This window comes from Urocampus carinirostris, chromosome 19, assembly GCF_059441175.1.
Source record: "Urocampus carinirostris isolate Australia breed hairy pipefish chromosome 19, RoL_Ucar_1.0, whole genome shotgun sequence".
Taxonomy (NCBI): Eukaryota; Metazoa; Chordata; class Actinopteri; order Syngnathiformes; family Syngnathidae; genus Urocampus; species Urocampus carinirostris.
Genome location: NC_142367.1, coordinates 12,736,682 through 12,763,821, shown reverse-complemented (window position 1 = coordinate 12,763,821; position 27,140 = coordinate 12,736,682). Strand labels below are relative to the sequence as shown.

Below are 27,140 nucleotides of genomic sequence, written 5' to 3'. Positions count from 1 at the left end.
ACTGTACCCTTTCTGTATTGGACCAAACTAGGTCACCTTTAATGCTACGTTGGCTATGGGCGCACCTGACTTGGTCCTTTTTTTTTATCACGTTTGGAATGGTATGGAAGGGTATTGCTAGAGTTTAATTTTATCTCCGTACCATGTGTACTCACGGACCCATGTATTGCCAGAGACCCATAGTTTGCCAACCCTACACAAATTGTCTGCCCCAGTGGCCTAATGGATAAGGCACTGGCCTCCTAAGCCAGGGATTGTGGGTTCAAGTCCCATCTGGGGTGCTGTTAATGCTTTAATTTGGATAGTTTTCTTTAGAAATCCTTTATGTTAAGACGTCAACTAAGTTTGTTTTTTAACACGTTTTTCGTATGTCAGGCTGGTCTAGGGTTTTTTTACGCTTTGCACTTATCGTTTGATGGTTTTTATCTCCGGATGCCAATCAAAGTTGAGTTTTAGGATTTTAACCCTTTCTTGAGTTTGAATGGTTTTATCAACTGAGGTGTTTTATACTGTTGGATTCATGGATATTATTTTGGGTATTAATTTTGGATAACCCTAACCCTAACGTGTTAGGAAGTCGATGCTTTAGGATGAGAAGTAAGTTTTATGTTTGTACGGGAGTTACAAATTTGTTTTTTTCAAGTGGGTCGATCTTCAAGGTACGTCTTGTAGCTTGGAATTCCAATTTGCTAATGTCCAATCCCGCGTATCTCATCACACTTTTCAAACACACAACATTTTGCAGAGTTTGTGTGCGTACAGGACACCGCCGTACCTTGATACCATTGCAAAACCAATTATGTTCATTCTTCTTATAGGGACTAGTATTCTCAGTGTTTTAAACCAGTTACAGGGACCCTTCTGTTTTAAAGTGCCACACACTTTTATTTGTTTTAGAGAAAAACTTGGTCTATTTTAGTTTTAGTGACTAACTCTGTCTTTTTGTACACCTCACCCTACCAATATGCGTCTGCGATGGTACTTACAGGTGAACTCTTTCCCCCTACTGGCACTGTGTCAACCCTTGGATTGCAGACATGAAGCAAAGGCCCAATCTTAGAAAAGGGAACATTTGTAGCCTTGGCAAAAGACTTACCTGGAGGTCAGCCACAATCTCCAGAAAAGACTTGTTCCAGACTTTACTTGAAGGACCACTTGATATATTAATAGTTCAAATGTGGACAGTAGACACACCAAATAAAAAGAGAAGACGTAAAGAATGAATTTTGAGCTTGCAAGGAGGACAAGCTGAATCGTGCATAACCTCAAGATGTACAATCACCAAGGATTTTAACATATCACCAGGGGCTCTGGTCCCCATTGACCGTGATAAAAGAGGGATTACAACACATTACAATTTCAATACAGTTTCTTTGGTATTCAACATATTTTAGCTTTCCTTATTGGATTTAAAGTTCATCAAGATGATGGGTTCATGTACCGTTATGTATCCATCTATCTACCCAGGTCATATCCCTCGAGAGAGGTGACAGACAGCAAGACAAACACATACAAAAAAAATAAAGAAAAGAAGAAGGGAAAAAGTAGCAAAAAAATCACACATAATTTTTGTGGGACCATGGCCAACCCAAATGCCCAAACACCCATACAAGATAAGCACCTCGGCACCCAAGTCGGTCATGCTTTTGTCCCTCCAGATGAAACGGGACACAAGAAAGTGGCCATGTCATTTGGGTCAGGGTGACACAACACACTCTTCTGTTCAACAGCATGGCCCGACATCTTTCACTGGTTGACCTCTGCCGCATCATACGGATGCCCTGCCCATCCCTTAGAACGCGTCCAAACATCCTACTATCCTTTCACAACACCTCTCCACTCATTCCTATCACCGACAACCGTTATGTAACAGATTCTAAATAAAAAATTCAAGTCAAATTCAAGTCTTCAAAGTTGTTCAAGATTATCTCTTAAAGCAGGCCAAGGTTTGTAAATGAGGTCCCAAACCTGTGTTGTAAATCAGCCTTAAGAATCCTGCAGGAAGTAAGTAGACAGAGACAGCGGCATATGGTGGAAACATGTACCAAAGAAGACAGGAAGGACACGTTCCGTCTACGCTGACCAGCAAGCCGGAGGCTTCTCAGACGACAAGAGCGTCGCCCTTGAAAATCAATTACAAAGAGGACAGTGCCGGCCGGCGCATCTGTTTTTGCTCTGGAGTTATGCGGCACTGTCTGCTTCCCACTTGGTCCGCCATCCCGACGCTCGTTCCTCCGGGATTAGAGATGCCACTTGTGGGAGCGCTCGTAAATCAAGGCGGGTGAAACTGGGCGATGACGGACAGGGGGAGTCCCTGTTATTCAAAGAAGCTGTTTTATTGGAGTGGTGGCCACCGGGGTTTTGACCATTGGACATGTTGCTGAGATTAAGTCAAGTGTAAAGAGGGAAATATTTGAATGTGGGATATGAAGGTTTTAAATTCCAGTTCAATGCTTTTTCAACAAGGGAGACATGGTCTTTGGTTGAAGTCTGGTTTTCCTAGCAGGGTTGGGGCTTCATCAGAAAACCTTATTGTTTTTGTCAAACCAGATGTCCATTCGTCAGACATACTGTGGTTCTTTTGTTTGGATTTTTATGGCCATTTTTTAAATTCAAATAATTTAAGGTGCTTCAATGAGAATGCGGTGGTTGGATAGTTGGTGCTCATAAACATTTGATTGTTTAGTATTGTGGTCCATCTGTTGTTGAGGTCTACCACATGGACAAAAGGTGTTACGCTCCGAAAAGAACAGTGATAGGCAAAATCCGTGAAGTAGAATCCTTTGTTTATTTATCTGTATTTTGCATTTTATAAAATTAAATTCTCTATTGTTGATTAAAACCAAATAATAAACACATTTTAAAGGCTCAAGCGTTTGTTTAACAAATAAAAGTACCGTTTAAAAATATTTTACAATTAAATACCGTAGTGTCAAATATAATATTAATCATCATCAACGTGGAATGAGACTGTTTATCCAATCACAATACAAGACAAAATGCAAATCATGTATTAGCGAGACCATTAATTAGTGAACCGTGTGATGTGGAGGGTTTACTGTAAAAGACTTCCTATTCCCATCGAAGAATAATATACATACATTTAGGATTCTAAATGTTTTATTTATATAATAATAATAATAATCCCAAATTAAACATAATCATTCGGTTTATCACGTGTATTTCGCTCTTTCTTACATTAGATTTTTATTTATATTCCCCCAGTTGACGTCATTCACTCCGGAAGTAGTTGTCTCCGTCCTCCTCCCGAGGTCAAAATGGCGGCTCTCTCCATGTGAAGGAGACTAAAGCTGTTTTTAACCTAGGAACATGTATAAAACGCGATGTAGTTGGCTCAAAGGTAAAGGTTTTCAAACGCGAACAGTGCGTCTGCATGTTGTACCTTGTCAGTGTTGTTATGTGCATGCGTAACGAGTGTGAAGACCGCTAGCTAGGTGGCTACGCTAGGCGTTCTTGCTTACACAAGTCTAGAATGTTTTGCTTGTGTGAGAATTGATCTTTATGAAGTCGTACTCTTATGCACGGAGCAATATTTTTAAAATGCATACTAAATCTATGCCTAAAGTTTGGATTTGTGTCAGATAGCTTACGATTGTCTCTTGCATCAACTACCAGTAGTCGTTTTAGGTTCAGTACCACAAAATATTGACACAAGTTTGGATCTTTAAGTGCAAGACAAATAGCAAAAAATAGCTGGGGTATAATTGTTCAATAATTTCTCATGTGTTGTCATTTTATCCCAAAAGCTGTCGGAAAAACTTGCATATGCATGGATAAAAAGAAACAAAAGTTAACATTAATGCAAGCGCAAATAAACTGAAATTAATTTTGTTTTAGAACTTGCCTATCCTGAGTTTAATTACTGGTCTTTTTTCCCCTTTAAAGGTTTGTTAAGTATAAGCACCAAGCAGAAATTGTTCGGATGTGGTCCCAAATGCAAGCAGACATCCCACAGTTTAGTTCTACTGCATAGGAGAGATCCTTCAGAATGGATGACCTACCAGCAACTTAACTTTCTTAAACGCCAGGTAACTATTTCAGTAGGCTCAATTGATATTTCATTTACATTTCATTGTTATCACGTGTTTCGCTACAGAACATAGTAGATGCCTGGGAAACGATATGAATCTGTTTTGAGGTGGTGATAGCAAAGTTAAATCGCGGTCTCCAATGTGATGCTTGCGGACCTGTTCTGAAACTAGCTCACCAGTGCTGGGTCATTGTGATTTTCTGTTAAAATTATTTTGAAACCTCCACTTGCGAGGATTTTAAAATCTTTAAAAGATTTAATTGTATTAATCGTATTTCTTCATATCTTGGATGATCGCAATCTTGGTTTTCATGGTTATCATTTTTTGTGTCTCCCTTCAGCTTCATTGCAAGCCTTGTTACCCATGGCGAATAAATATAGTACATATAGTCATTGTGGGAGGGTGTTCAGCCAATAGCATATTGACATTTTCATGATGCCGTGACACAAATCGATAACAGATCAACATTTTATATGACATCGACCGATAGCAAACAGCCATCTTAGAGACATAACTCATCATAGGCAGGAATACCGCAAAGTTTGAATCCTGTACATTTTTCGGCACGCAAAATAATTTGTTGATGTCATATAGTGGGGAAAATTATAAAGAGAGGCTGAAAAAGCATCCCACACTTTAAAGTGAAAGCGTCGTAAGGAGGGAACGCCTTATTGTGGAAGTCTACAGTATTTTTTTGCCCTAATTGTTTTCAGTATGTATCAAAGAATCTGGGTGAGCTTCAACAACGTGCCATCCCCAAGCAAGCCGCGGTCCTTGCTGAGGTGGATAAGAACGACAGCGATGAGAGGCGCGTCCAGAGAATCTCTACCATTGAGCCTCCTGAAGAAGAGGCGTCTCCCCCGGAGGCGGCTGAGGAAAGTCCTGACCCCGTAAGGGCACCGGACGAGAAGCCGCACGTCCTTGTGGAGTCACCCGAAGCTCGAGAGGCTCGTCTGGACCGGCAGTGGAAGCAGCTGAAAGTGGAAGTGGGCGACCTACCAGACATCTATGCCCGGCTGGCTAAAATCAAACTCACAGGTTGGAATAAATACATCTGGATTTAAATGTTCAGCAACTGCAAGTCCGCCTGCTGTCCGTTTCAGCCCTTGTGGTCACTACGGCGGCAGCTGGTTATGCCATGGCGCCGGTGCCTTTCGATCCTGTCATCTTCTTTGCTACGTGTTTGGGTACAGGACTCGCCTCCAGTGCTGCTAATACTATTAACCAGGTGAGCTTGTCCAAACGGGTAAAGATAACAAAAAATATGTGTACCCTTTTTGGAATTACCACTAATTATAATTACAATTTACTTTATTGTCATTGATTACAACGTCGTGGAAATTGTTTACAACAAGATAAGACATGACACTCCTGGACAAACAATTACTAAAATACTTACGATAAAAAAGAAAATGGGTACTATTTTCAAAGAAGTGCTTTTCAACTGGCCTAAGATGTCTGTGAGAAAAGTCCTTAATAATGTTGTCTGCTCTGCCGCAGTAGTGCCAGCTGGCAATGTCCCACATACTGGGTGGAGAATAGCCCATTATTTTATGTGCTGTGCTGATGACTCTTTATAAATTCCCCCTGTTTATGAACAAATTAATGTAAAATAAACAGATTAAATTGATTATTTTCAGTGTGGACTAGAAATGTTATGTATTGTCATGTTTACACATGGTTTGCAAAAATTGTGAAAGTGCAATAACATTATTATCATATTAAAACATTTTTTTTTTTAGATTAAATAGTAAAATTAGTGACATAAGTCTGCTGTCATGGATCATTTTGTTATCAATGGTTAAAAATGACTTTGACTTTCATAAAAAACGAGGGCATCAAAGTCCCATGTTGTGATGGGAAAAAAGTCTCATCTCATTAGCTGCACTGCTTATCCTCAGTAGGGTCTCGGGGGTGATGGAGCCCATCCCAGCATTCATCGGGCAGTGGGCAGGGGACACTTTGAACTGGTTGCCAGCCAATCGCAGGGCACACAGGGACAGACAACTCGCTCGCTCATTCACACCTAGGGACAATTTGGACTGGCCAATCCACCTGAAATGCATGTCTTTGGAATGTGGGAGGAAACCTGAGTGCCCGGAGGAAACCCACGCAAGCACGGGGAGAACATACAAACTCCGCACAGGAAGTCTGGTAGCTGGATTTGAACCCACACAGGAGGTTCCCAAGACCTTGGAACTGTGCCGCACACGCGCTAACCACTGCGTCGCCGTGCTGCCCTGGGAAAAAAGTGTTAACACTAATATATTTTTTAATATCTGTATATGTTATTACAAAGACTTACCGAATTTCTAGTTAATTTCACGTTTTGTTGACAAAAGTTGACTTTTCTCATGGCCAGAGCGGATAATTTAGATTACCCCCATTGGTTATGGGAAAATTAAATTCAGAATTTGACAAATTTTAAGTTCAATAGTTGAGGCACCATTGTATTTTCACAGGCGGTATTTTTGCGCAAAACGTTGCAGATCCGAGCTGTAAAATCATTCGTGATTTTGGAAGATTTTTCATTTCGAAAATAGTTTTTGGCTTTATTCTTGTTTCACTGAGCTGATTACAAATATCTAAGTTAGCAGAACAGCGGTCACCAAAATGGTGCCCGTGGGCCCCATAGCAGCATTTGCGTAGCTCGCAGACTGGTTCTGAAAACAGTTCACCAGTGACCATTCATTGTGATTTTCTAGGAAATGCTTTTAACTGGCATGTTTTGTTACCGATTGGCTGAGCCTTTTTAACACAACTTTTAACAATTACAACCTGAGAATAATATGATAGTGAAAGACGAATAATATAATAATAGCCTGGTTGTTATTTGTAAGTTTGTATAAATCTGGTAGCTCTTCCCACTAATTGGCAACAAAAAAAGATGTTTCAGCTTTAAAAAGGTTTGCAACCTTTCTAGTAGAATGTTGACAGCATACTTTGGAATGTGATTTCAATGACCTCAGCCGCCTTGTCTCTGAGTCAGAGCTTTAGGCTTGTAATTATCGCTTTGACACATCAGACAAAAACTTTTGTACATCGCTTGTGTAGTTGTTTTTGGGAATTGAAATTACTACTTCTTATTGAAGAATTCTATGAAAAATGTATCATAGTTTTTAGAACAGAATTGCCTTTTTTGTCATTGATGAAAGAATGTAGTGGCAGCACTGTAGACTGGGCAGGGAGGGAGCTGCCTATGACTCAATGGGCTGTGTTGATGACTCTCTGTAAGTAACTATGGCATGTAATACTTTATTGAATTAGTTCTAATAGGCTTTCTTTGTACCTTCCCAATGAAGAATTCATCTGTAATGTTTTGTCGTGGCCACAGAGCTTCTCTGTTTCCCGGGTGGAAAGAATCTGGCGTTTCTGGTACTCGAGTGGGGGGCTGCTCGGGCTCTGCAGGTGTTCCGGCCGTCGTCACCTTGCTGTCTGGCCACGACATGAGCTAATTGGATAATCGCGTCAGGCCGGTGTTTCCAGCCGCTTTTCTAATAGACCCCTACGGGGGGGACGTGTAAGGGCACCCCTGCTGCGTAATTCCAGACCGAGTCTGCCCGGTCCATGTTTGCTTTGGTGCACGTCAAAGCGGGCTCGTCTTGTGTCATTTCTGTTTTCTTTTGTGTCCGGGCGTCGTCCCCTGGCGAGATGCTGGCACGCTCGAGTGAGCCTCCTCATAAGCCCCCCTCATACACCGTTTTAAACTGTCCTGGACAGGCAGGCATTATTTACCTTCTTGCAGTTCTGTATTAGCATTATGGAAGCCCCCCTGTCTTGATGGTTGTTCTGGATTCTTAAAATGGTATTGAATTGAAGAATCTTTTTTTTTTTTTTTTTTTTTTTTTAATCTTTTGCTGCTGTTGTGCTTCTTGCTTTACTTTTAGAATTATCTCTTGAAAAATACATACCGTATTTTCCGCACTATAAGGCGCACCTAAAAGTCTTTTTTTTTTTTTTTCAAAAGCTGACCATGCGCCTTTTAATACAGTGCGCCTTATTTATGGCTCAATATTAAATCGCAAGGTCTCGCAACTTACGCAACAGCCGCCGACTCGATTTTCCCCCGAACGCCAAGTAGTACGCGGTGTATGCTGGGATTTATTTACCGGCGTTTCATTGGCTAACCAATGTGTCAATCATCATTTGAATCGATCGCTATTGGCTAAAGTTATTCGGAGCCTCTGATAGGCTAGAGGGCCGAAACAAACCCTGCAATTAGCCGAAAAAGATGTGTCAATCATCAGTCAAATCGATTGCTATTGGCTGAAGTTATTCGGAGCCTCGGATTGGCTAGAGGGCCAAAACGAACCCTGCAATTGGCCGAAAAAGATGTGTCAGTCATCTGTTAAATCGATCGCTATTGGCTGAAGTTATTCGAAGCCTCGGATAGGCTAGAGGGCCAAAACAAACCCTGCAATTGGCCGAAGAAGATGACTGAATAGCAAGCTTGCTAAACTACGCCATAAAGAAACATGTTTCATTAGTCTGTATTTGTAAAAAATTTTACTCTCCTGGATTTACTACACTCACGATTGTAAGACGACCATGATTGCGTATCATTATTGAACGTGAGAACTTAGGTGAGTTATGCGGCTTTATATTTTCCCGGTATCTTGTTTTAGAATGATCTTGATGTTGCTGTGATGAGTTGAGTGAATTAAACTCAATTCCAAGTGTTTATTGTCATATGCACAGTAAAGTTGCGAGCGAAAAAGAAAATAGAAACTAAGGAATGGTTGGCATTTCTTGAATCCCAAGACTTTAACCTTCCGAATGGTATTTGAAATGATGCATTTGAGTGACATCGTACGGACACCGCATCCGCACGTGTCTACGACACGTATTTGCTTCTTTGCAAGCTTTGAGAGTGTTAAGGGGGTAATCAGTTTGACTGGATCATCTGACTGTTTTGTCGACGTTCCCATTGTAGCGCCTTATAATCCGGCGCGCCTTATCTATGGAAGATATAGGACCAAAAACAATTTTTTGGGGGTGCGCCCTATAACCCGGTGCGCCCTATAGTGCGGAAAATACGGTAATTGTCATAATGTTCCTCAAGTTTCTTGTATTTTTTTTCTTCATCTTATCGTTGCCACATTTTTGTATTTTCAACATGCGTTCTGCCAGTCCCTGCTCGTAGCAATAGTCGACCATGAAAAATAGATGGTGGCCGCACAAGTGATGTTCCTTTTTAGGCGGAAAGAACTGAAAAAAAAGAGCTTCCGCGCATCACACAAATTTCTCTCTCATTCCATGCTCTTAGCTGGGGATAATGGAACACAGCTGCATGGGTGTTGTTTATTTTGGTCAAAAAGAACAGAAAAAGAGCCATGACATAAATTATATCTTTTGGCCCCTGCTCACAGCAGTAGCTGACAGGGGATAATGGGCTGCGGCCAAAATAATGTAGTTCATTTTAGGTGGGCCACAATGCTGCACTTCAGTGGCCGACCTGCGCTCATCAATAGATGAACAGAGATAATGGGTCGTGGGCACAACCTTGAATTTCATTTTGTTGCGTTCCAGAATTGCACCCCTCCCGACAAAAGTACCTTCTGCTGGTCCCCATTTGGCGCAATTTGAAATTCTGGATAATGGATCTCGACTGCATGACTGCAGTTTAATTTAGGCGGAAATAACGGCAAAAAAAGAGCTGTCGGGCCCCACTGGCTGCAGATACAATAGGGGATAATGGATAATGGCCACATGAGTAGTTAACTTTTTGGCGGACAGAACAGCAAAAGAAAAGCAGCCGGTGTGCTCTGCTGGCACGCCCTCTAAGCAATATGCGATTGAGGATAATGAATCGTGGAATTTTTTTCCAGCCCGCCATGCACTGAGATACATAATAATAATAATAATAATAATAATTTCCTTTGTATTGTCATTCTTTGTAAATGTCGATACACCTGACCCGTTCTAGCGAGCCGATGCAGCCGCAGCCAACAGAGGGCGCCGCCATTTACCAATGTTATAAGTCTTAGGTATGACTCGGCCGAGGCGCGAACCAGCGACTTGTGTGTGTATGTATGTGTATATATATATATATATATATATATATATACACAGGGTTGGGTAGGGTTACTTTAACTGGATTACTTTCAATTACTTTTGGATTACTCCCATACCAAATACGCTAATAAAAGACAAAAGAAACTACAGGTCGACTTAAGGGAAGTGGCGTCCCTAAAGTGTGTAAAAAATCGAGTAACGACGCCATGAGTGTTCTCGTTCCAGCGCCAACATCTTGTCTGTTTATTGGTCATGCTCTATTTATACAATTAGCCTCTTTTCTTTGTTTATGTACGCGTTAAAAACCTAACCCCCACTCTTTTTTGTTAAGCCATTCTGATACAATTCAAAGGTCTTTTACCTTCCTGCCTACGTGCTCTGTCAGTGCTTTTAACACATTCTAGTTGGTTATTGTAATAGCTGCCATTTATTTTCCTCCCACTCAGCTTTAATCACTTAGCCAGCACGTGTGCAACGAGCAGGATGTGGAATATTCTCTTTGTGTGGCGTGCATAGATTCTGAGGATGAAATTATTTCACGTTGTGTCAGTGCTAAGATCTTAAGTTGTGGTTTTCCACAAGCTTTGAAACACAGCCCTGTAATTAGCGATGGAGTGGGCAGAGGAAGCCCCTTCAAGTGTAATAGTAGCTCTTTAGTCGCCTGCTGCGGTAGTGCTTTGGTTATCGAGAGAGATTTTGCCCTCGACCTCGACCGCGTTAGGACCGGCGCCATTTCCTCAAGCCAATCAAACCCCTCGGAAGACGACACCGTTGCTAAGGGCCCGGACAGCTCCTCCGACCCTCCGATCGACGCTGGCGGAGGTTCAAGCGCTTCTCATGTCGGACAATTAACGCAAAGCACGCTAAGCATTTTTTAGGGGGTGAAGATTTTCTGGAAAAAAAGTAGCTAAAATTAAACCATTCCCTCCCCTATCTGATCAAGGGAAGCTTTGTTTTATATGCAGTCAATCACATAAAGGAAAGATTTTTGGAGCCAGGCTTAAAATAATAAAAGTTCTATTTTTGTCTTACATTGACGACCGCCGGGAATAAATTATGTCCAAGATTGTTAGGCATACCGAGCAGGTCTTCTCATTTCTTTTGTCAGTTTTGCAGCACTATGAATAGCCGTTGATTTTATTTTTTCCTTTCGAAATATTGACGATTGGTTTATTTACAGGGAGTTTGAATATCTAGGTTGGCGAATAGACGATATTGGATTTATTTATTTTTAAAGATCGTGATCTAATAAAGACCAAACTTTTTTGAAACTGAGAGCTACTTTTAGAACCTGTCAGTGGGCTACCCGGGTGTTCTTAGGGGGCTACCTGGTGCTCGCGGACACCTCTTTAGAGAGCCTTGGGCTTATCTGTCACTGGTTTAGGGTTATTTCCTATTTTCTCTTACCACATTGACAATTAAATTGCTTTTATTGGATAGCTTCACTTTTATCCACTTTTTTCTTCTGTTTCCTTATCGCCGCTTTTGAATAGAATGAAGATTCTGATCTAAAAAAAATACCTTATTTTGTTGGTGCAGTCCCTGGCCTGGGATAGGCTAATATTTTCACCGGGTATTTAAGCAAATTCTATCGCTTTGTGTTTATCCATTTTTTACTGTTTTCTTCTCTAGCCACTCATGTTAGCCACTGGGCTAGTCACTATTGTTTTCTGCTTTGTACTTTAGTGTCACTTGCCTTCCTCAACTGACTTCCGTAATTAAGGCACCTTCCATTCTTTTTCTTCTCTTTTCTTCTTTAGCCGCTCTTGTTAACCACTCAGCGACAGGTTGTGGCTGGTCGCTAACTGTGAATGTTCTTGTTAGCTTCTCCTTGTAGATAAAATTTGCTTCTTTTTTCAGTGTCACTCCCTTTTCCACAGATTGTTTTGTATTTTAGTAGTTTCTCCGTCTAGCTGCTACAGTTAGCCGTTACACCAACTCTAGCTATTGGCTCTTTACAGCAGTTCAGTCTTTTGTTGTTACACACCAGAATTAACACCAGCGTCCATGTCATGTCGCTGGCTGAAATACAAGAAAACGTGGAAACAGACTTCCAAAGTGGTATTCTTCAGGCTTCTGTAGTGTGTCTACCACAAATGCACATGCTTCGGCTCCATTCTAAGCTCCAGGGAACTCTATTGGTGACATTTTACACACTGCCACTTGAAGACATTAAAATATATCATCATTGAATGCTAGTTTTTGAAATTTGATCCTAAATCTCGTTTCGGATTTACGTGCTATTCCATTTACTTTCCAGAACATTTTCATCGGAACAGCAGCGCCCTTTCACCGTCACCTCCACTCAACCTTGTCCTCCAACATTTACGTCTGTTTAGTTTCGTCGTGTTCTCCAAGCGACTCGTGACGAGAGTTTAATCTGAGTCAATCTTTCTCTGGCGTTTGTTTGCGGAGCGGACGATCAGAGAGTCCCGAACCCTTCCAGAGCGTTGTTGGTTTTTTCTTGAGATTTGGCTCATCAAACAGGTGATGTCCTGACAAGCATCAACACCGTTTTTTTCTTGTTTACTGTGGGCCCGAACACCTGCGCTAGCTTCAAACGCTATCCAGCTGCCCAGCTTTTCATTGACTTTGTCGGTGGATAGAAAGAACTATGGCTATGAAAACAAAATACCGATTCAAAAAACACATGAGTTCAAGTTCAAGCCTACCTTTTTTTCTTAGGGTTATGCATTGATCTGTTTTCTTACAGGTGCTTGAATTTTAATGTTGTGTTTTTAAGATTTTAAAAGTGCTTGAAGCTACATTAGGTTCTTGTAAGTGCTTGAAATTGTTGCCATGGTTCTTAGGGTGAATGTTCAAATGAGTTTTAAACTTATTTTATGGTTTCAAATAATTGGATTGGGGTTGAGCTAGAAACAAAGGTTTAGGCTCCTTACTATAGAATGAAACTGAATTTAGGGTTCTGATATAACGTTGGGAATAGGTTTACAGCTAGGTTTAGGGCCAGGGTTAGGAGCTTGGGTTTGCGCTGTAAGTTAGGCTTTTAAACCGATTTGAGGGTTCCGAAATATGGTTGGGGGTAGAGTTAGGGTTAGAAACTAAAGTTTAGGCTCCTTATTATAGCATTAAACTGAATTTAAGGTTCTGAAATATGGTTGAAGATAGGTTTACAGCTTAAGGTAGGTGTAGGGTTAGGATCTAGCGTTTGAGCTCCATGTTAGGCTTCTAAACTGATTGTAGGGTTCCATCATACGGTTAGAGCTAGGGTTACGGTTTGAAACTGGGTTAGAGAGAGGGTTACAGCTACGGCTTGGGCTGTAAGTTAGGGTTTTAAACCAATTTTAAGGTTTCCAAATAAGGTTGGGGATAGAGTTAGGGTTTTAAATTAAGGTTTTGGCTCCTGTTATTTTGAATGGCGCTGGATTTCTTATTTTAATGGTACTGGTAGAAAAGGAAAATTGGCTTTAAAAGTCCTAAAAGAGCGCTTAAATTTGCCCATTAAAATATGTATGAACCCTGATCAATCGATTGATCCATTCGATCTGAATTTTCTAGGTTTATTTTAATATGATACAGATTTTTTTTTTTTTTTTTTTTAATTCCGGAACCAGGAAAAATAATGAATACTTTCGATCACTACGCCCTACGTTCGCAGCTGTGCGAGATCTGAACCGAACATTAAAAGCCCTGGCGTGTTCCGAATGTCGCAGTTGCCCAGCTAGTTCCTGTATTTAAGCACCGCACGTGTTTGCATTTTAGTCACACATTGCCGATCCCACGAGAGCACTTTGAAGCCTTCTCCAGAGTGGACCATAAAATGAGTTGAGTTGGGGATTTTTTTTTCTCCTTCCGCAAAACTCACCCACACATCGGCAGTATCACCTCCCACCTACCACCATGGGGTGCCCGATGCCACATTATGTTTCCGGATCTTGGGACAGTTTGAAATCTGTGTCGACGTAGGCAGGCAAAAAAGAACAGGAGTTCGGAGTGGGTTGGAAATTTTGGATCTTTTATTTGGTTACAGTAGGCTGCAGGATATGAAATGAATCCGTTCTGGGAAGTGGGGTTTGCGCTATAGCAGGGGATATAAACTCAAGGTAATGCATTGCTAATGCTTCCGTAACCCATATACCCCAGATAAAAACGTAAGAAAAGTGAAATAGTGTATACCTCCAGACTATAGAACGCACCTGATTGTAAGTCGCACCCCGTACATTTTTGAAGGAAAAACGATTGTGCATGCATTAGCCGCACCCGATTATAAGCCGCATGTGCCCAATTTGAAACAAGAGACATTTTAGTCTGAAACAAGATCTGCGAAAACTATGAAGTAACTTACCATTACGTCCCCTGGCAGTCTTCAACTTCTTTGAATGTCCGCAAAATGGCTTGTTACATCAAGGACAATCCAGAGAATCCAACCTCGTAAAATATTAGCTCCAAAAGACACAATATTGCCAACAGATAAATAGAAATCTGCCCAAAACATTTTCTGCGTCGTTGGACGTTCATTTTGCCCCATTATTTCCGTTTACAAATAAACAGAAACATAAAATTATTCCCAATATGGTAGATAGCCATATCCTTTTCCATGACGGGGTTTTTACCCTAGTTTTTATTCATGCACAAAGTGCAAAGTTACATTAAATTCGCGGCTTCCTCGACACATATTTTCCACGTGTCTCACGACCTTGCATAAATTAGCTGCATATCGCATAAGCCGCAGGGTTGAAAGCTTGTGACAAAAGTTGTGGTTTATAGTCCGTAATTTACGGTAGTAAGTACTACTTGGATGTAATGTGATGGAATAATAACTAACAAAAAATGTACATGTAAAAAATAAAAAAATTACTTACTTTTGGTGTGACGTGACTTGAGCTGGTCCAGTGAAGTAGCAGGGGGGATGCAGAGGGGGTAAAGAGACAATGTCTGTGGAGTTGAAATGAAACAGATTTTAAAACTTGTTTTAATTGCCTTTTTATGTTTAATAAGTGTGTCGATCATCAATTGTTCCGACCATATTCCTGAGTGTAACGATTTGTGTGCCTTCTTCATGCTTTCTTGATAATCGCAAACTTTGTTTCCATTATCAGTGTTTTTCTTCCTTTAGCATCACCAGGAGCCATAGCAAATACAGTATTGTATCACTGACTCACTAAGTCTTTATGAAGCACAAGAGTTTTTTAAGTCATTTAGAGATGCAAAATTGTTTATAGGCACTGACACCATATAGTTTGAATTCAATTAATTTTTGGGCTCTCCAAATAATTTGTTGTTCATGTTGTATAGTGGGAAAAAAATCCTGTAAAAAGATGCCGAAAAACCTCTTAATCTACACTTTGAAAATACTGTAATGTGGGGTTCCCTGTATCCTGGGCTTCTACTGTATTTTGAGTTGAGCTTTGTGTTTCAAGTGCAAACAAGTACCATCAATTATGTCCTACTTAGGCATGCATAATGACAGTTTTTCTTCCTATTTAAAATGAATTTTTTTTTTGAGACAAGTACTGATGACCGATAGTACACATCCTGAGCCACGCGACATTTTAGCTGTTGCATCACGTACATTATGAAGAGATGAAGAGAAGACACGTTTTGTTCCTACTCCTCCTTAAAGTCGAAATATATTCTAACAAGGAACACAAATGCTTAGTCTTTCCAACAGGTAATGTCGAAATTTTAAAGAGTGGTGTCAAGTGACGTATTTAGTCGTACATCCCTAGTCCTACTCCAATTTTATTTTTCATTGCGACGTAACGTTAAACAGGAAACTTAAGCAGTCGGCTGTGGAAATTCTCAACTTGACCTTTCACGTCCTGCCTTCTCTTGGGTTATCAGTCCTAAAAAACACACTCAAAGACACGTCGCTCCAATGTAAATAAATGCCGTTCCAGTACGGCTGTGCTGCGTCAACGTAAATGACTGTTACTCGTTGCGATGTTTGTGAGGAAGGCAGGCTATGAACACCCCTAGTGTTCCATGTTGGGCTGCGACCAATGAGTAATTTACTAGCCGACTGGGAACAGACTATTGAAACTATTATTCCAATAATCGGATAAGTATTGTTTTTTTCTTTCTTAGACTTAGCATGAAGTTGATTTTATATTGTGAAAAATGATGATGAACAGAATAAAAATGCATACAATGAGTAATACAGACGCTGCTCTACTTACGAACGAGCTTCTAGAAAATAGTAAGTTGAATTTGTTTTTAAGTTGCTTCAGTGCTATATTTGGTATGTTTGAGGTTTGTATAAGTATAAGGCTCGTATACACAACCTGTATTGTTTTGTACTAAAAAAACATTTCATGAAATAATATGATCTATAAAGATAAATAAAGTAGAGTTTATCTTACTTTTGGAAGATGGGCTTCAACAGTTAGGCGGCTTCCTCCTCTGTAGTAAAAAGTGTCAGGAAAAAAAGCGATCCAATCCTTTTCTCAACCGCATAAAGCTTTCTCATTCCACTTTCATTTCAAAAGAAACGGCTCGCCTCTTCTTTACACCAACCATATTATATGGATGCACAAGATATTAAACAATGAAAATGTCCAAGTTTTTAGCGCGCTGGAGATACAGTATGTTCACACAAACTAGGAAGGGGAAGCGGATTTCTTCTTCGGGGTGGATGCTAGGTGACCCCTCACAGCGCCACGCGCCAGTAGCGGCGTAAAGAAGCACTACAGTAATGTCTTGTACTCGGAAAAAAAGTTGGACACAATGCAAAGATTAACTCACAGGAAAGTATTTTTTGATATCCCCAAAAAATGTTCGTATCTACTGTTTTTTGTAACTCAAATGGTCGTAAGCAGGGGAGCATCTACATCTTTTACTGAACAAAAATAAAATGAACAAAATTAGGCACAGTCCATATATAAACCCCTTTCTGGGACAGGAAAATACAGAATAAATACAATTTTAGTAAACATTTCTTATCCCTTTAGGCCAAGAACAGGCTCGTTAGCGACAGTCAATCCAACAAATTTTAGTCAAGTCAAGTCATTTTTATTTGTATAGCCCTAAATCACGAAGAGTCTCAAAGGGCTTCACAGATTGTTACACTATATTACACAAACTATTTTCAACCGACAAGAGGAGTAGGTTATTCGTATGCAATGGAGTAGAAGTGAGTTTTAAGTTTAGATTTAAACATTTCCACTGAGGTTGCAGATCGAATCTCAGGGGGAAGAGCATTCCACAGCACCGGTGCCCGGATGGAGAACGCTCTCGAACCAGCAGAAGACTTCTTTGCTCTCGGGATCATCAGAAGACCGGCACTCTCAGATCGTAGGCTTCGGACCGGGACATAGTGGCAGATCAGATCTGAAAGATAAGAGGGAGCAAGTCCATGTATGATTTTGTACAATACTAAGAGAACTTTGAAGTCACATCTTTGGCTAACTGGGAGCCAATGCAGATTAGCCAAAATCGGTGTTATGTGATCGTACTTTTTTGTCCTGGTTAAGAGCCTCGCTGCGGCATTTTGTACTAGCTGAAGAGACTTGATTCTGGACTTCGGGAGACCGGAGAGTAGTGCATTGCAGTAATCGAGACGGGAGGTAACAAATGCATGAATTATTGTTTCCGCATCAGACTGAGACAGTATTGAACGGATTTTAGCAATGTTGCGAAGATGGAAGAAGGCAGTTCTAGTAATTTGCTTTACATGCATCTCAAAGGATAGATCAGGGTCAAATATGACACCTAAATTTTTAACTGAGGTACTCTGTGTGATGTGACATTTGTCAATGTTCACAGCAGTTTTTGAGAATAAGTCCCGGCATTTAGAAGGACCAATGACTAACATTTCAGTCTTTTCAGAGTTAAGACGCAAGAAATTGAGTGACATCCACTCTTTTATCTCAGTGAGACAGGCCTCCAAATTTCCACAGTTTAGTGTGGAAGATTCCTCCAACGGAAGATATAGTTGAGTGTCGTCTGCATAGCAATGGAAGCTGATATTGTACTTGCGAATAATATCACCTAATGGAAGCATGTAAATGTTGAAAAGTAGGGGGCCGAGCACTGAACCCTGCGGAACACCGCAGGTAACATTAAAGGGCTCAGATGTCGTTTCACCATATTTAACACAGTGTGTCCTATCTGAGAGGTAGGATTTGAACCACGAGAGGACAGCTCCTGAGAGACCAATCCATTTTTCCAACCGTTCTAGTAGGATATTGTGGCGCACTGTGTCAAAAGCAGCACTAAGATCCAGCAGCAGCAAAAGTGATGAAGCGCCAGAATCCATTGACATTAGGAGATCATTTGTTACCTTGATCAGAGCTGTCTCAGTAGAGTGGTTAGCCCTGAATCCTGATTGCATGGATTCAAAAAGGTTATTCTCCGATATGAAAGCATTCAGCTGCTGTGCCACTACTCTTTCGAGTACTTTAGAGAGGAAAGGTAGGTTTGACACAGGTCTGTAATTACTTAATATTTCTGGATCAAGGTTGGGTCGTTTCAGTGTGGGTTTAATAACGGCGGACTTAAAAGCTGCTGGAACTACACCTGAGGAGAGTGATGTATTTATAATATTTAGAACTGAAGGCCCAAGGACGCTAAAAAGACTTTTAATAAGTGAACCTGGGAGCGGGTCGAACTGGCAAGTTGTCGGTTTGGCCGCATTCACCACTTGTTTGAGATCATCAAGTGACAGTTCACTAAAACCGGCCATTTTCCCAGGGCAGCCACCCTGTCGTGCATCTGTAAATTTCAGTCCTTTAATACGTGTGGTACTAACAATATCTTTTGCAATTTCTTTCTGTATGCATTGAATCTTCTTAGTGAAGAAGACCATTAAGTCCTGAGCAGAGTGTGTCGAACTGTCTGCGATAGGCTGTTGCCTTGTAAGCGATGCTACAGTGTCAAAAAGGGCTTTGGGGTTGTTCTTTTGAGACGCAATCACCTTCGAAAGGTAGGCCGATTTTGCAGAGGCAAGGGCCGCTTTATACTTTAACAAGCTGTCACACCAGGTTTGATGGAAAACCTCAAGCTTGGTAGCACGCCATTTTCTCTCCCATTTCCTGCATTCTTTTTTAAGGGTTCTAGTTTCATCAGTAAACCAAGGTGTGCGTCTTTTAGGACGTGATTTTAGTTTTATGGGCGCTATTGAATCCAGCACACCAGTCAGGGTGGTATTGAACTCATTTATGAGTGAGTCAATCGAGCCATTGTATTTAGGAAAGGACGCAACTGCTCCAGGAAGGAGTTCAAAGAGCTCAGAAACTGTGCCAGTGCTTATATTGCGTCCGCTAAATCCCTCAGCTTTATTAACTCTACATTTAGTTAGCACCTCAAATGTCACTAAATAATGATCAGAGATAACAGTAGTACACGGTAGCACCATAATGTTTGAGGTTAAAACTCCTCGAGTCAGAATCAAGTCTAGCGTGTTCCCATTTTTATGGGTTGGCAAGTCAACCAGTTGAGTAAAACCAAATGCATCAATTAGAGAACTAAACGCAATAGTAAGTGAACTGTGTGGGGAGTTCATATGAATGTTAAAGTCTCCCATAATTATAATGTTGTCTGCATAGGTTACTAGTTCAGACAAAAGTTCAGCAAATTCGTCTAAGAAAGTTGTGTATGGCCCAGGTGCACGATAGATAGTTATTACATCAATTGACAATTGAGGGGACCGCATCACAAGAGCCTCAAACGTTTTGTAATTATTAGAGGTACGTGTATTAAATTTGAGCGATTTTTCAGAGATTAGCGCAACACCACCACCCCTTTTCAGCGTGCGTGCTATATGACTACTCTCGTAGTCTGGGGGAGAGGCATAATTTAGCGCTAAGTGCTCATCCGGGCGTAACCACGTTTCACAAAGACCCATACAGTTAAGTTTATAATCACGAATAATGTTATCAACAAGTAAAGCTTTTGGAGCAAGCGATCTAATATTTAACAGACCAAATTTCAGCTTTGCTGAATCATTTGACTTAGCTGAACTCTTTGTAGTCTTTGTCGAGATCTTCAAAAGCTCCCGGCGTTGTGGCCGTTCGTGAGCGCTGAGTTTAAAGCGTCGGTTGTCCGGCGAGGAATGAATGGTGGAATTAGTTACATCCTCGCGTCCATCCTCGCGTCCATCTTGCTGCTTGGACTTCACACGCTTCACACATCTACCTGCACGGCAACCACGTTTCTGTTTCCTTTCTTTACGGGGCCGCCGCCGTCGTTTATTAAGAGAAATAGCTGTCCACAAGGATGCCGGGTCTCTTTGAAGTTCGCTCGGTATATCATAGGCGTTATAAAAAGTGCCCGAAAAGTCGAAATTTAGACGCCCACCCAACCGAATAAGTTCGTCCCTACTGTAAGTGTTTTTGGCCACACATGTGTCCAAAAGTGAAAGCAAAAAAGACAAGAGAACGGCAATAAATAGAAGATTAGCTGGACAACGAGCCGCAAGCATGTATCCATGCGCCGCCATGTATGTGCGTTTAGTGAAATATGTTTGGAGGTCAACTGCAAATTCTGCAACAAAAGAATCTAACTATTCTTAACAGCTTGAAATATAACGTTTATAACAACAGACATTTGTTCTTCATACTGCATGCACTTAATTTAAAATATGTTTGTCAGGCAGTCTAGAATATTGTTCAATCTCTCTTTTATAGCAAAATGTACGTGTGATATGTATAATTCATGTCATCAAAACTGTATTGGCTTGAACACTAGTTGAATCTTATGGAGGCGAGTCAGACTCTCTTTCATTCAACTGTCCAACGTGGTTTTTAAATGTTCGTGTGCCACTTGATCTACTATCCAGGCTAAAACGCTCCTAAACTTAAAGAGTTTTGGCATGCTTCATGTTGACGCCGTCATTTCTCAATGTTACTGCTCAAGACAGACCCCATCGTGCCTGAGCGCCTGAGATTTATTTATCTAAAAATGTCTCACTCTGTTGGAAAAACGTGTCTGGCGACAATATTTCCAACATGGATTTTTGTCAAAAACGTCGATTAGTTGTTGCAGCCCGAGATGCATGCAATGATCCAATTGGTGTCATGTCCCCACAGTACTTCGAGGTGCCGTTTGACTCCAACATGAACCGGACCAAGAACCGTCCACTCGTTCGAGGACAGATCAGGTGCCGTCCTCTGTTTTTATATTTTAGTCCAGATACTTTAAAGGGGCAGTGTGTATTTTTTAGCATATTTTAGTAGCTAAAAATACTTGCATTATTAAAAAAATAAAACGATATTTATTTGCATGATGAGCAAAAATGCATGAGCACTTCATATAAATGTGCATTTTCTTAAAAAAATCGGGGGTGAAGACATTTTTATTTATTTGACATAACAGAAGGCTTACTTACAGGGAGCTGACATATTTTGTCCACCATTTTGCCGCTAAGGATACCCAAAAAACACAACTCTTTCCTTTTTTGCCCTTTCTTTTTTTCTTTTTCTTTTTTGTGTCTTTTTTCTTGTCTTTTTTTCCTTTCTTATCTTTCCTTTTTTTTTTCCCTTTTGTTGATTTTATTTTCCCGGTGCTCATTTTCTTCTTGATTTTATTTATGATTTCATTTTTTTTCTTACCATCCTCTTGTTTTTTGTTTTTTTTCCTTTTTTATCTATTTCCATTTTTTTCTTTTTTTAACCCCTTTTTGATGTCGTTTTATCTTTTCATTCTTTGTTTTTATTTTTATTTTTTCCTTTTTCTTTTATTTTTCTTCTGGAAAGAGTGGGCAGAAAGAAAATAAAAGGAAAATGTTGTGTTTTGGTCACTTTGAGTGTCCATAGTTTGTATTCTTTATTTGGGGTTTATAAGGGTGCTTGAAATCCTTGAAAACGCAACATTGAAATCCAAGCATTTTTAAGGTTTGAAAAGTACTTGAATTTTGGGTGAAGTGCTCGTAAATGCTTCAATAGTTGCCATATTTCTTGGCAGCCTGACTCGATAGACATCACATTAAATGAAGAAAAATAAATAATAAGATGAATAAGTCTGTTTAAAAATTGGGCCGACGTTGCTCTCTGGTGGCTTCACTTTGCCCCTGCAATTCTTCTTCCCTGTGATTAACGGCAGCTGGCATTAGTTTATACAGCGCCGTCATCTGAACCATCATTGTTTCCTCGCGTCGTGCCTCAGAGGACAGGTGAAAAGGCAGAGATGCCGGTATTGCTAGAAAAGTAATGGCTAAAATTTGAAACAAAGTCTAGAGTTATTCTTATAATGGTACTGGAGAAATTGGCTTTGAAAGTCCTTTAAAAGTGCTTGAATTTGTACATGAAAAAGGTGTACAAACCTTGTTCCTTTTGTCTGTAGCACTTGTTTACAGTTGCACTACGGAATACAGTGATATCTAGTGTTCAAATATTACAGACTGTCCCTTTAACAATAGAAAAAGTGGGTTTTGGCTACAAAATATGAGACTTTTCTCTGTTTTTACCCTGTCATTGTTGTCTTCTCCAGTCCCCTCCATGCAGTGGCCTTTGCCCTGGCCTGCGGCGCGCCCGGCGTGGCTCTGCTGACATTCGCGGTCAACCCTCTGACCGGTGTCCTGGGCGCCCTCAACATATTTCTCTACACTTGCTGCTACACGCCACTCAAGAGGCTCACCATCGCCAACACGTGGGTGGGCGCCGTGGTGGGCGCCATACCGCCCATTATGGGCTGGACGGCCGCCACCGGCAGCTTGGATCCAGGTACCAATGGAAATATTCCAGGGGGGGAAACTGCATATACTCGGGAGACAAATGACTCAATTTGGGTCAAGTGTGGAGTATCTATTCCTTGAATCCTTTTGAGGTAACTGTCTGGGTTGGTTTGAAAAAAAAAAAAAAAAAAAGGTACATTACTTTTAAAATATATTTCAAAATAATGTGCACTTTAAGAAAAACAACTAAAGTTATGGAGTGTTTTTATTAAAACAGCTCTTACCTTTTAATTTTAATAATCTGATTTATTTATTTTGACAGAATTCCTTTGTCGCACAAAATATTGGCGTTTAAAATCATTCTAAATGTTATTTTAATATAATATTTTTTTTTATTTGTGTACTTTTTGTAAAATTCTATTTGAACGTAATGATTTAAAAAAACTTTTTAGAAATTGAAAACTTTATTAAAGAAAGTCGTCCCTTTGGGTTTCCTGCATTTTGAATCAAATTAACAGATTTAGAAAAACAAAACAAAAACAAAGAAGGGTTGTTCTATTTGACACCCAACAATTTTTGATGGGTATTTACATAAAAATCGTGTTTTTTTTGTTGTAGGATTCATTTTTTAGAAATAAAACATTGACTAGTGTCTGAAATAACGTCTGCCCGGACGCCCGGGGCTTGCATCTTTTACGTCGGGCGTACAACTTACTCAACATCTCCGCCCGGGTGGCCGACAAGTTTTTTCAAGAAAAAAAAAAAATCTTTTTTTTTTTTTCTAAAATCAAACATTTGCTTTATTCCGATTTCGAAATCTTTGTTCGGTTTGGAAATATCGGAATTTTGGTTCGTTTTGCAATTTGCATACTCTGCAGCCGATCAGAAGCTTGCATCGAGTAACTTAGTGCTTCCTGACTTTCCCGAGCGTTATAAGGTCGTGCAACTGCATATAATTTTTCAAAGTAGACGCACAGAGAACACAAGAAAAATGGATAAGTGGTTAGGAATCAAGCCAAAACCTCAGCCCCAGAAGAAAAAAATCAAAAGAAGCGAACAAATTTATGACGCTACAAAACGTAAACGTGCATTAAAAAGAATCGTGGAAAGAGGAGTTCATGCGGCTTGTAGCAGACGACGCAACGCAAACATTGCATGAACGAAGATTAGTAAATGCAGGTACATACTGATGGAAGACGGAAAACATGCAATGAATGTTATAAGTAGATATATAATGTTATATATTCTGATAAGCAATCTTCAATACTTTGCAACAATGTTTTGGTTTTTTTTTGCGATTAGTCGTCTTATTGTGTTTCAAGTTGTGAAAAATGGGGCAGGCAACTTTTTAGAGTTGTCTGCCCTGGTGTCCTCTAACTTTTTGTCATGAGTTTCAGACACTGCATTGACCTTCCTGGTTTTTGCAGGGTTCTTTCAAATAAACCTTATGACAGTCTTTTAAAACCAAAAATAGTATTTTCTAAGAAGAAATAGGAAAAAAAAAAAACATTAGTTATGTAAACCAATACGATTGTTTTCCTAATACAAATTGCAATTTTTTTTTAAGGTTTTAAAAATGCTAATTTGGGCTGAGGGTGTTGAAGAAAATGTTCCAAAATGGTTATTTTTGGTAATAAATAAATATTTCTATTAAACGTGACAATTTTTGGACGAACCAAATACCTGAGTTTGTTGGCAGTATTTTAAAAAGAATTAGTCAACTTTTGTCGTTTATTTTAAACAAAATGAATCTGTTTTTGAAAATAATAATACTGTAATTACACAACAAAAGGTGCAGCTTTTGGAGGATGTTGTTTTCCAAAATACCAAATCCATTTGAGCCCAAAATAGGGTTCTTTTCTGTTTTTGTACCTAAGCCCCGCCCCTTCCTCCCCACAGGCGCGCTGCTGCTGGGCGGCTTCCTGTACAGCTGGCAGTTCCCACATTTCAACGCTCTGAGCTGGAACCTCCGAGAGGACTACTCGCGCGGCGGCTACCGCATGATGTCGGTCACCCACCCGGCCATGTGTCGCCGCGTGGCCCTGCGGCACAGCCTGGCGCTCGGGGGTCTGACCGCCTTCGCGCCCGCTCTGGGCGTCACCACGTGGACCTTCCCGTTGGTGGCGCTGCCCATCAACGCTTACATCACTTTGCTGGCCTTCAAGTTCCACCGCAAGGGCGATCGCAACAACGCTAGGAAGCTCTTCTTCTGCAGCTTGTGGCACCTGCCCATGCTGCTGCTGCTAGCGCTCACCTGTAAGAAACCACGCCACGAACAAGTTAGCGCCAGCTAACACAGATCAGTACCAGAAAATATTTTAAAAACCTCATTGTAAATATGTATTTATTTCGAAGAGACGACATCGGTCAAATCGAGGAAACCAACATCAAAGCTAGGACGTCTTTGTACATGAAATGTTTCGATATCCGAAGTGTCCTAAAAAATAAAACCACCCCAATGTTCAACAGGAAATGCTTAGTTTCTATTGGAGGTGGCAATATCTCGTTAGCTGGAAGCTGACACAAAAAGCTAATGATCCCTGGCGCATCACAAATTGAAAAATTCAAATTCTGTGGTATTTACATTCATCAAATTGTCTCAAATTTAAATAACCCTCATTTAACGATAGCACCTGTCGGTTGACGCCGGCGCCCCCCGGGAGGCTTTTTCGGTGTTGGGTTTCGTCGCCATCGCTCCCTATCCCGCCACTATAAAAGCTGGAGACGGGGGGCATGCAAGGGGTGGTCCAAAGAATGTTTTGGTCCAAGGTCCTCCTCGTAAAGCTCCCCCCCCCCCCTTAGCGGATTTGGACTTTTATCCGAGAGGGCCAAAGGGGATCAAGCGGGCCAGCTGTTTTACCCCAAAAACAAGAAAACGGATAAACACTTTTATTATTATTTTTTGTTATCCATGTGGAACACGACACCGAAGCTTTTATTAGCATCACGCTAACTGGAAGGTAAATAATACGAATGTCGGCGTTCTGTGTGGGATGTTCTATAATCGGTTACTTGACTTGGGTGGTTAGCGCGCAGGCAGCCCTACAGTGCTGAGGTCCTGGGTTCGATTCCAGCGACCGCAGCTTCCCTGTGTGGAGTTTGCATGTTCTCCCTGTGCTTGTGTGGTTTTCCTTTCACATTCCAAAGAACATGCATGTCAGGTTAATTGACCGGTTCAAATTTTCCGTAAGTGTGAATGAGCGAGTGAGTTGTATGTCTCTGTGTGTGACTGGCAACCAGTTGGGGGTGTCCCCTTTCCACTGCCCGAAAATGGGTGGAATGGGTTTCAGCACAGCACGCAACCCTGAGGTGAGGATAAGCGGTGCAGAAAATGGATGGATGGATGAGTCATTATTTGGGTATTTTCCACTCTTTTTCCACTGTTTCCCTCTCTAGCCCCTCGTGGTGGCTTGGGTTTTTTTGGGGGGAATGAGCCACCTACGTGGTGCACGCCGGCACAGGTAGGACCTAAGAACACTTGAGCAACCCGCAGGCCGGTTTTAAAAATATCTAAACAGTGATGGGTCATTGTGATTTTCTAGGTAATTCAATTTCTTACTGGCATGATGAATCATTATTTAATATAATGTATACATGTTAATCACTCAGAGCCCTTATACAAGTCAGATGTATTCACTATTGAATGAGTCTATATTTAGTTTTACTAATTACAACCCAATATTAACGTAGTTATAAAAGTCATAACAAGTTTGTTTTATTTATTAATCCATTTCAAACTGGTAGCCCCTTTGCGCTGATCGGTAACTAAAAAGTAGTTCTCAGATTTCAAAAGGCTGGTGACCTATAATGTAAAGTAAGTCAAGGCAAGTATGATTTTATCGGAACTAATTTATTTGTATTAGAAAATTGGCCATTCTTTTCATATGCTTTTTTGAAATTTAAATTTAGTTCACTTAATTTAAAACTCACAATAAAAATAGATTTTCTTTATTTTCTTTTAAAATAACACTGAAAATGTTTTCATATATTATTTTGTTCAGTCTTTGTTTTAACCAAATAAGTTAATTGTGAAAAAGTGATGAATACAAATTGATTTTACACTGGCTCCTATTGTATTTATGTAATGTATTCACTATCATTTATTCATTATAAATTTAGTTGGACTTTATGACTTTTTTTCCCTTTCTGGTTGCTCGATTGCGTTTTTTTCCCCCATTGGATTTGATTGTTTAGTCATTAAAGAAATAAACTTTATTTTAAAATAAATATACATATGTTTTCTATTATTTTGTTCTTAAATTAATCCTTAAACATTATTTTGAAATTATAATCAAACCAATTCTAGAAAATATGTGAAATCTTGCGTCTTCACCTTTTTATAATCATCTTTTTTATTCTTTGCCTTTTACGATTGTTAACCTTATTTGATCATTGATGTTGTTTGTTTTTAAATTGTTATTTAGTTTAATAAGATACAACATTTTAAAGGGACAGTGTGTAATATCTGACCACTAGATGTCACTGTATTTTGTAGTGTAAGC

General features: G+C 40.2%; 1 protein-coding gene and 1 non-coding gene across 2 annotated transcripts; both read left to right on the top strand.

Moving 5' to 3' along the window:
* The first annotated feature begins 208 nt into the window (after positions 1-208).
* Positions 209-281, top strand: trnar-ccu (transfer RNA arginine (anticodon CCU)). The gene has a single exon. It is a non-coding gene; the product is annotated as a tRNA-Arg (tRNA).
* Positions 282-3,249: 2,968 nt separating this feature from the next.
* Positions 3,250-25,111, top strand: cox10 (cytochrome c oxidase assembly factor heme A:farnesyltransferase COX10). Its single transcript, XM_088323135.1, has 7 exons — positions 3,250-3,361; positions 3,907-4,049; positions 4,766-5,090; positions 5,156-5,280; positions 21,056-21,126; positions 22,455-22,687; positions 24,538-25,111. Exons 1-7 carry the CDS (start codon positions 3,331-3,333, stop codon positions 24,930-24,932), a joined length of 1,323 nt encoding a protein of 440 aa, XP_088179261.1. The 5' UTR covers positions 3,250-3,330; the 3' UTR covers positions 24,933-25,111.
* The last annotated feature ends 2,029 nt before the right edge of the window (positions 25,112-27,140 follow it).

Excerpts from the sequence above, each read along its gene's own strand:
- cox10 (XM_088323135.1), top strand. The coding sequence starts at position 3,331 with ATGTATAAAACGCGATGTAGTTGGCTCAAAG. Across the intron at positions 3,362-3,906 it reads GCGATGTAGTTGGCTCAAAG|GTTTGTTAAGTATAAGCACC; the intron begins GTAAAGGTTTTC and ends TCCCCTTTAAAG. Across the intron at positions 22,688-24,537 it reads CACCGGCAGCTTGGATCCAG|GCGCGCTGCTGCTGGGCGGC; the intron begins GTACCAATGGAA and ends TCCTCCCCACAG.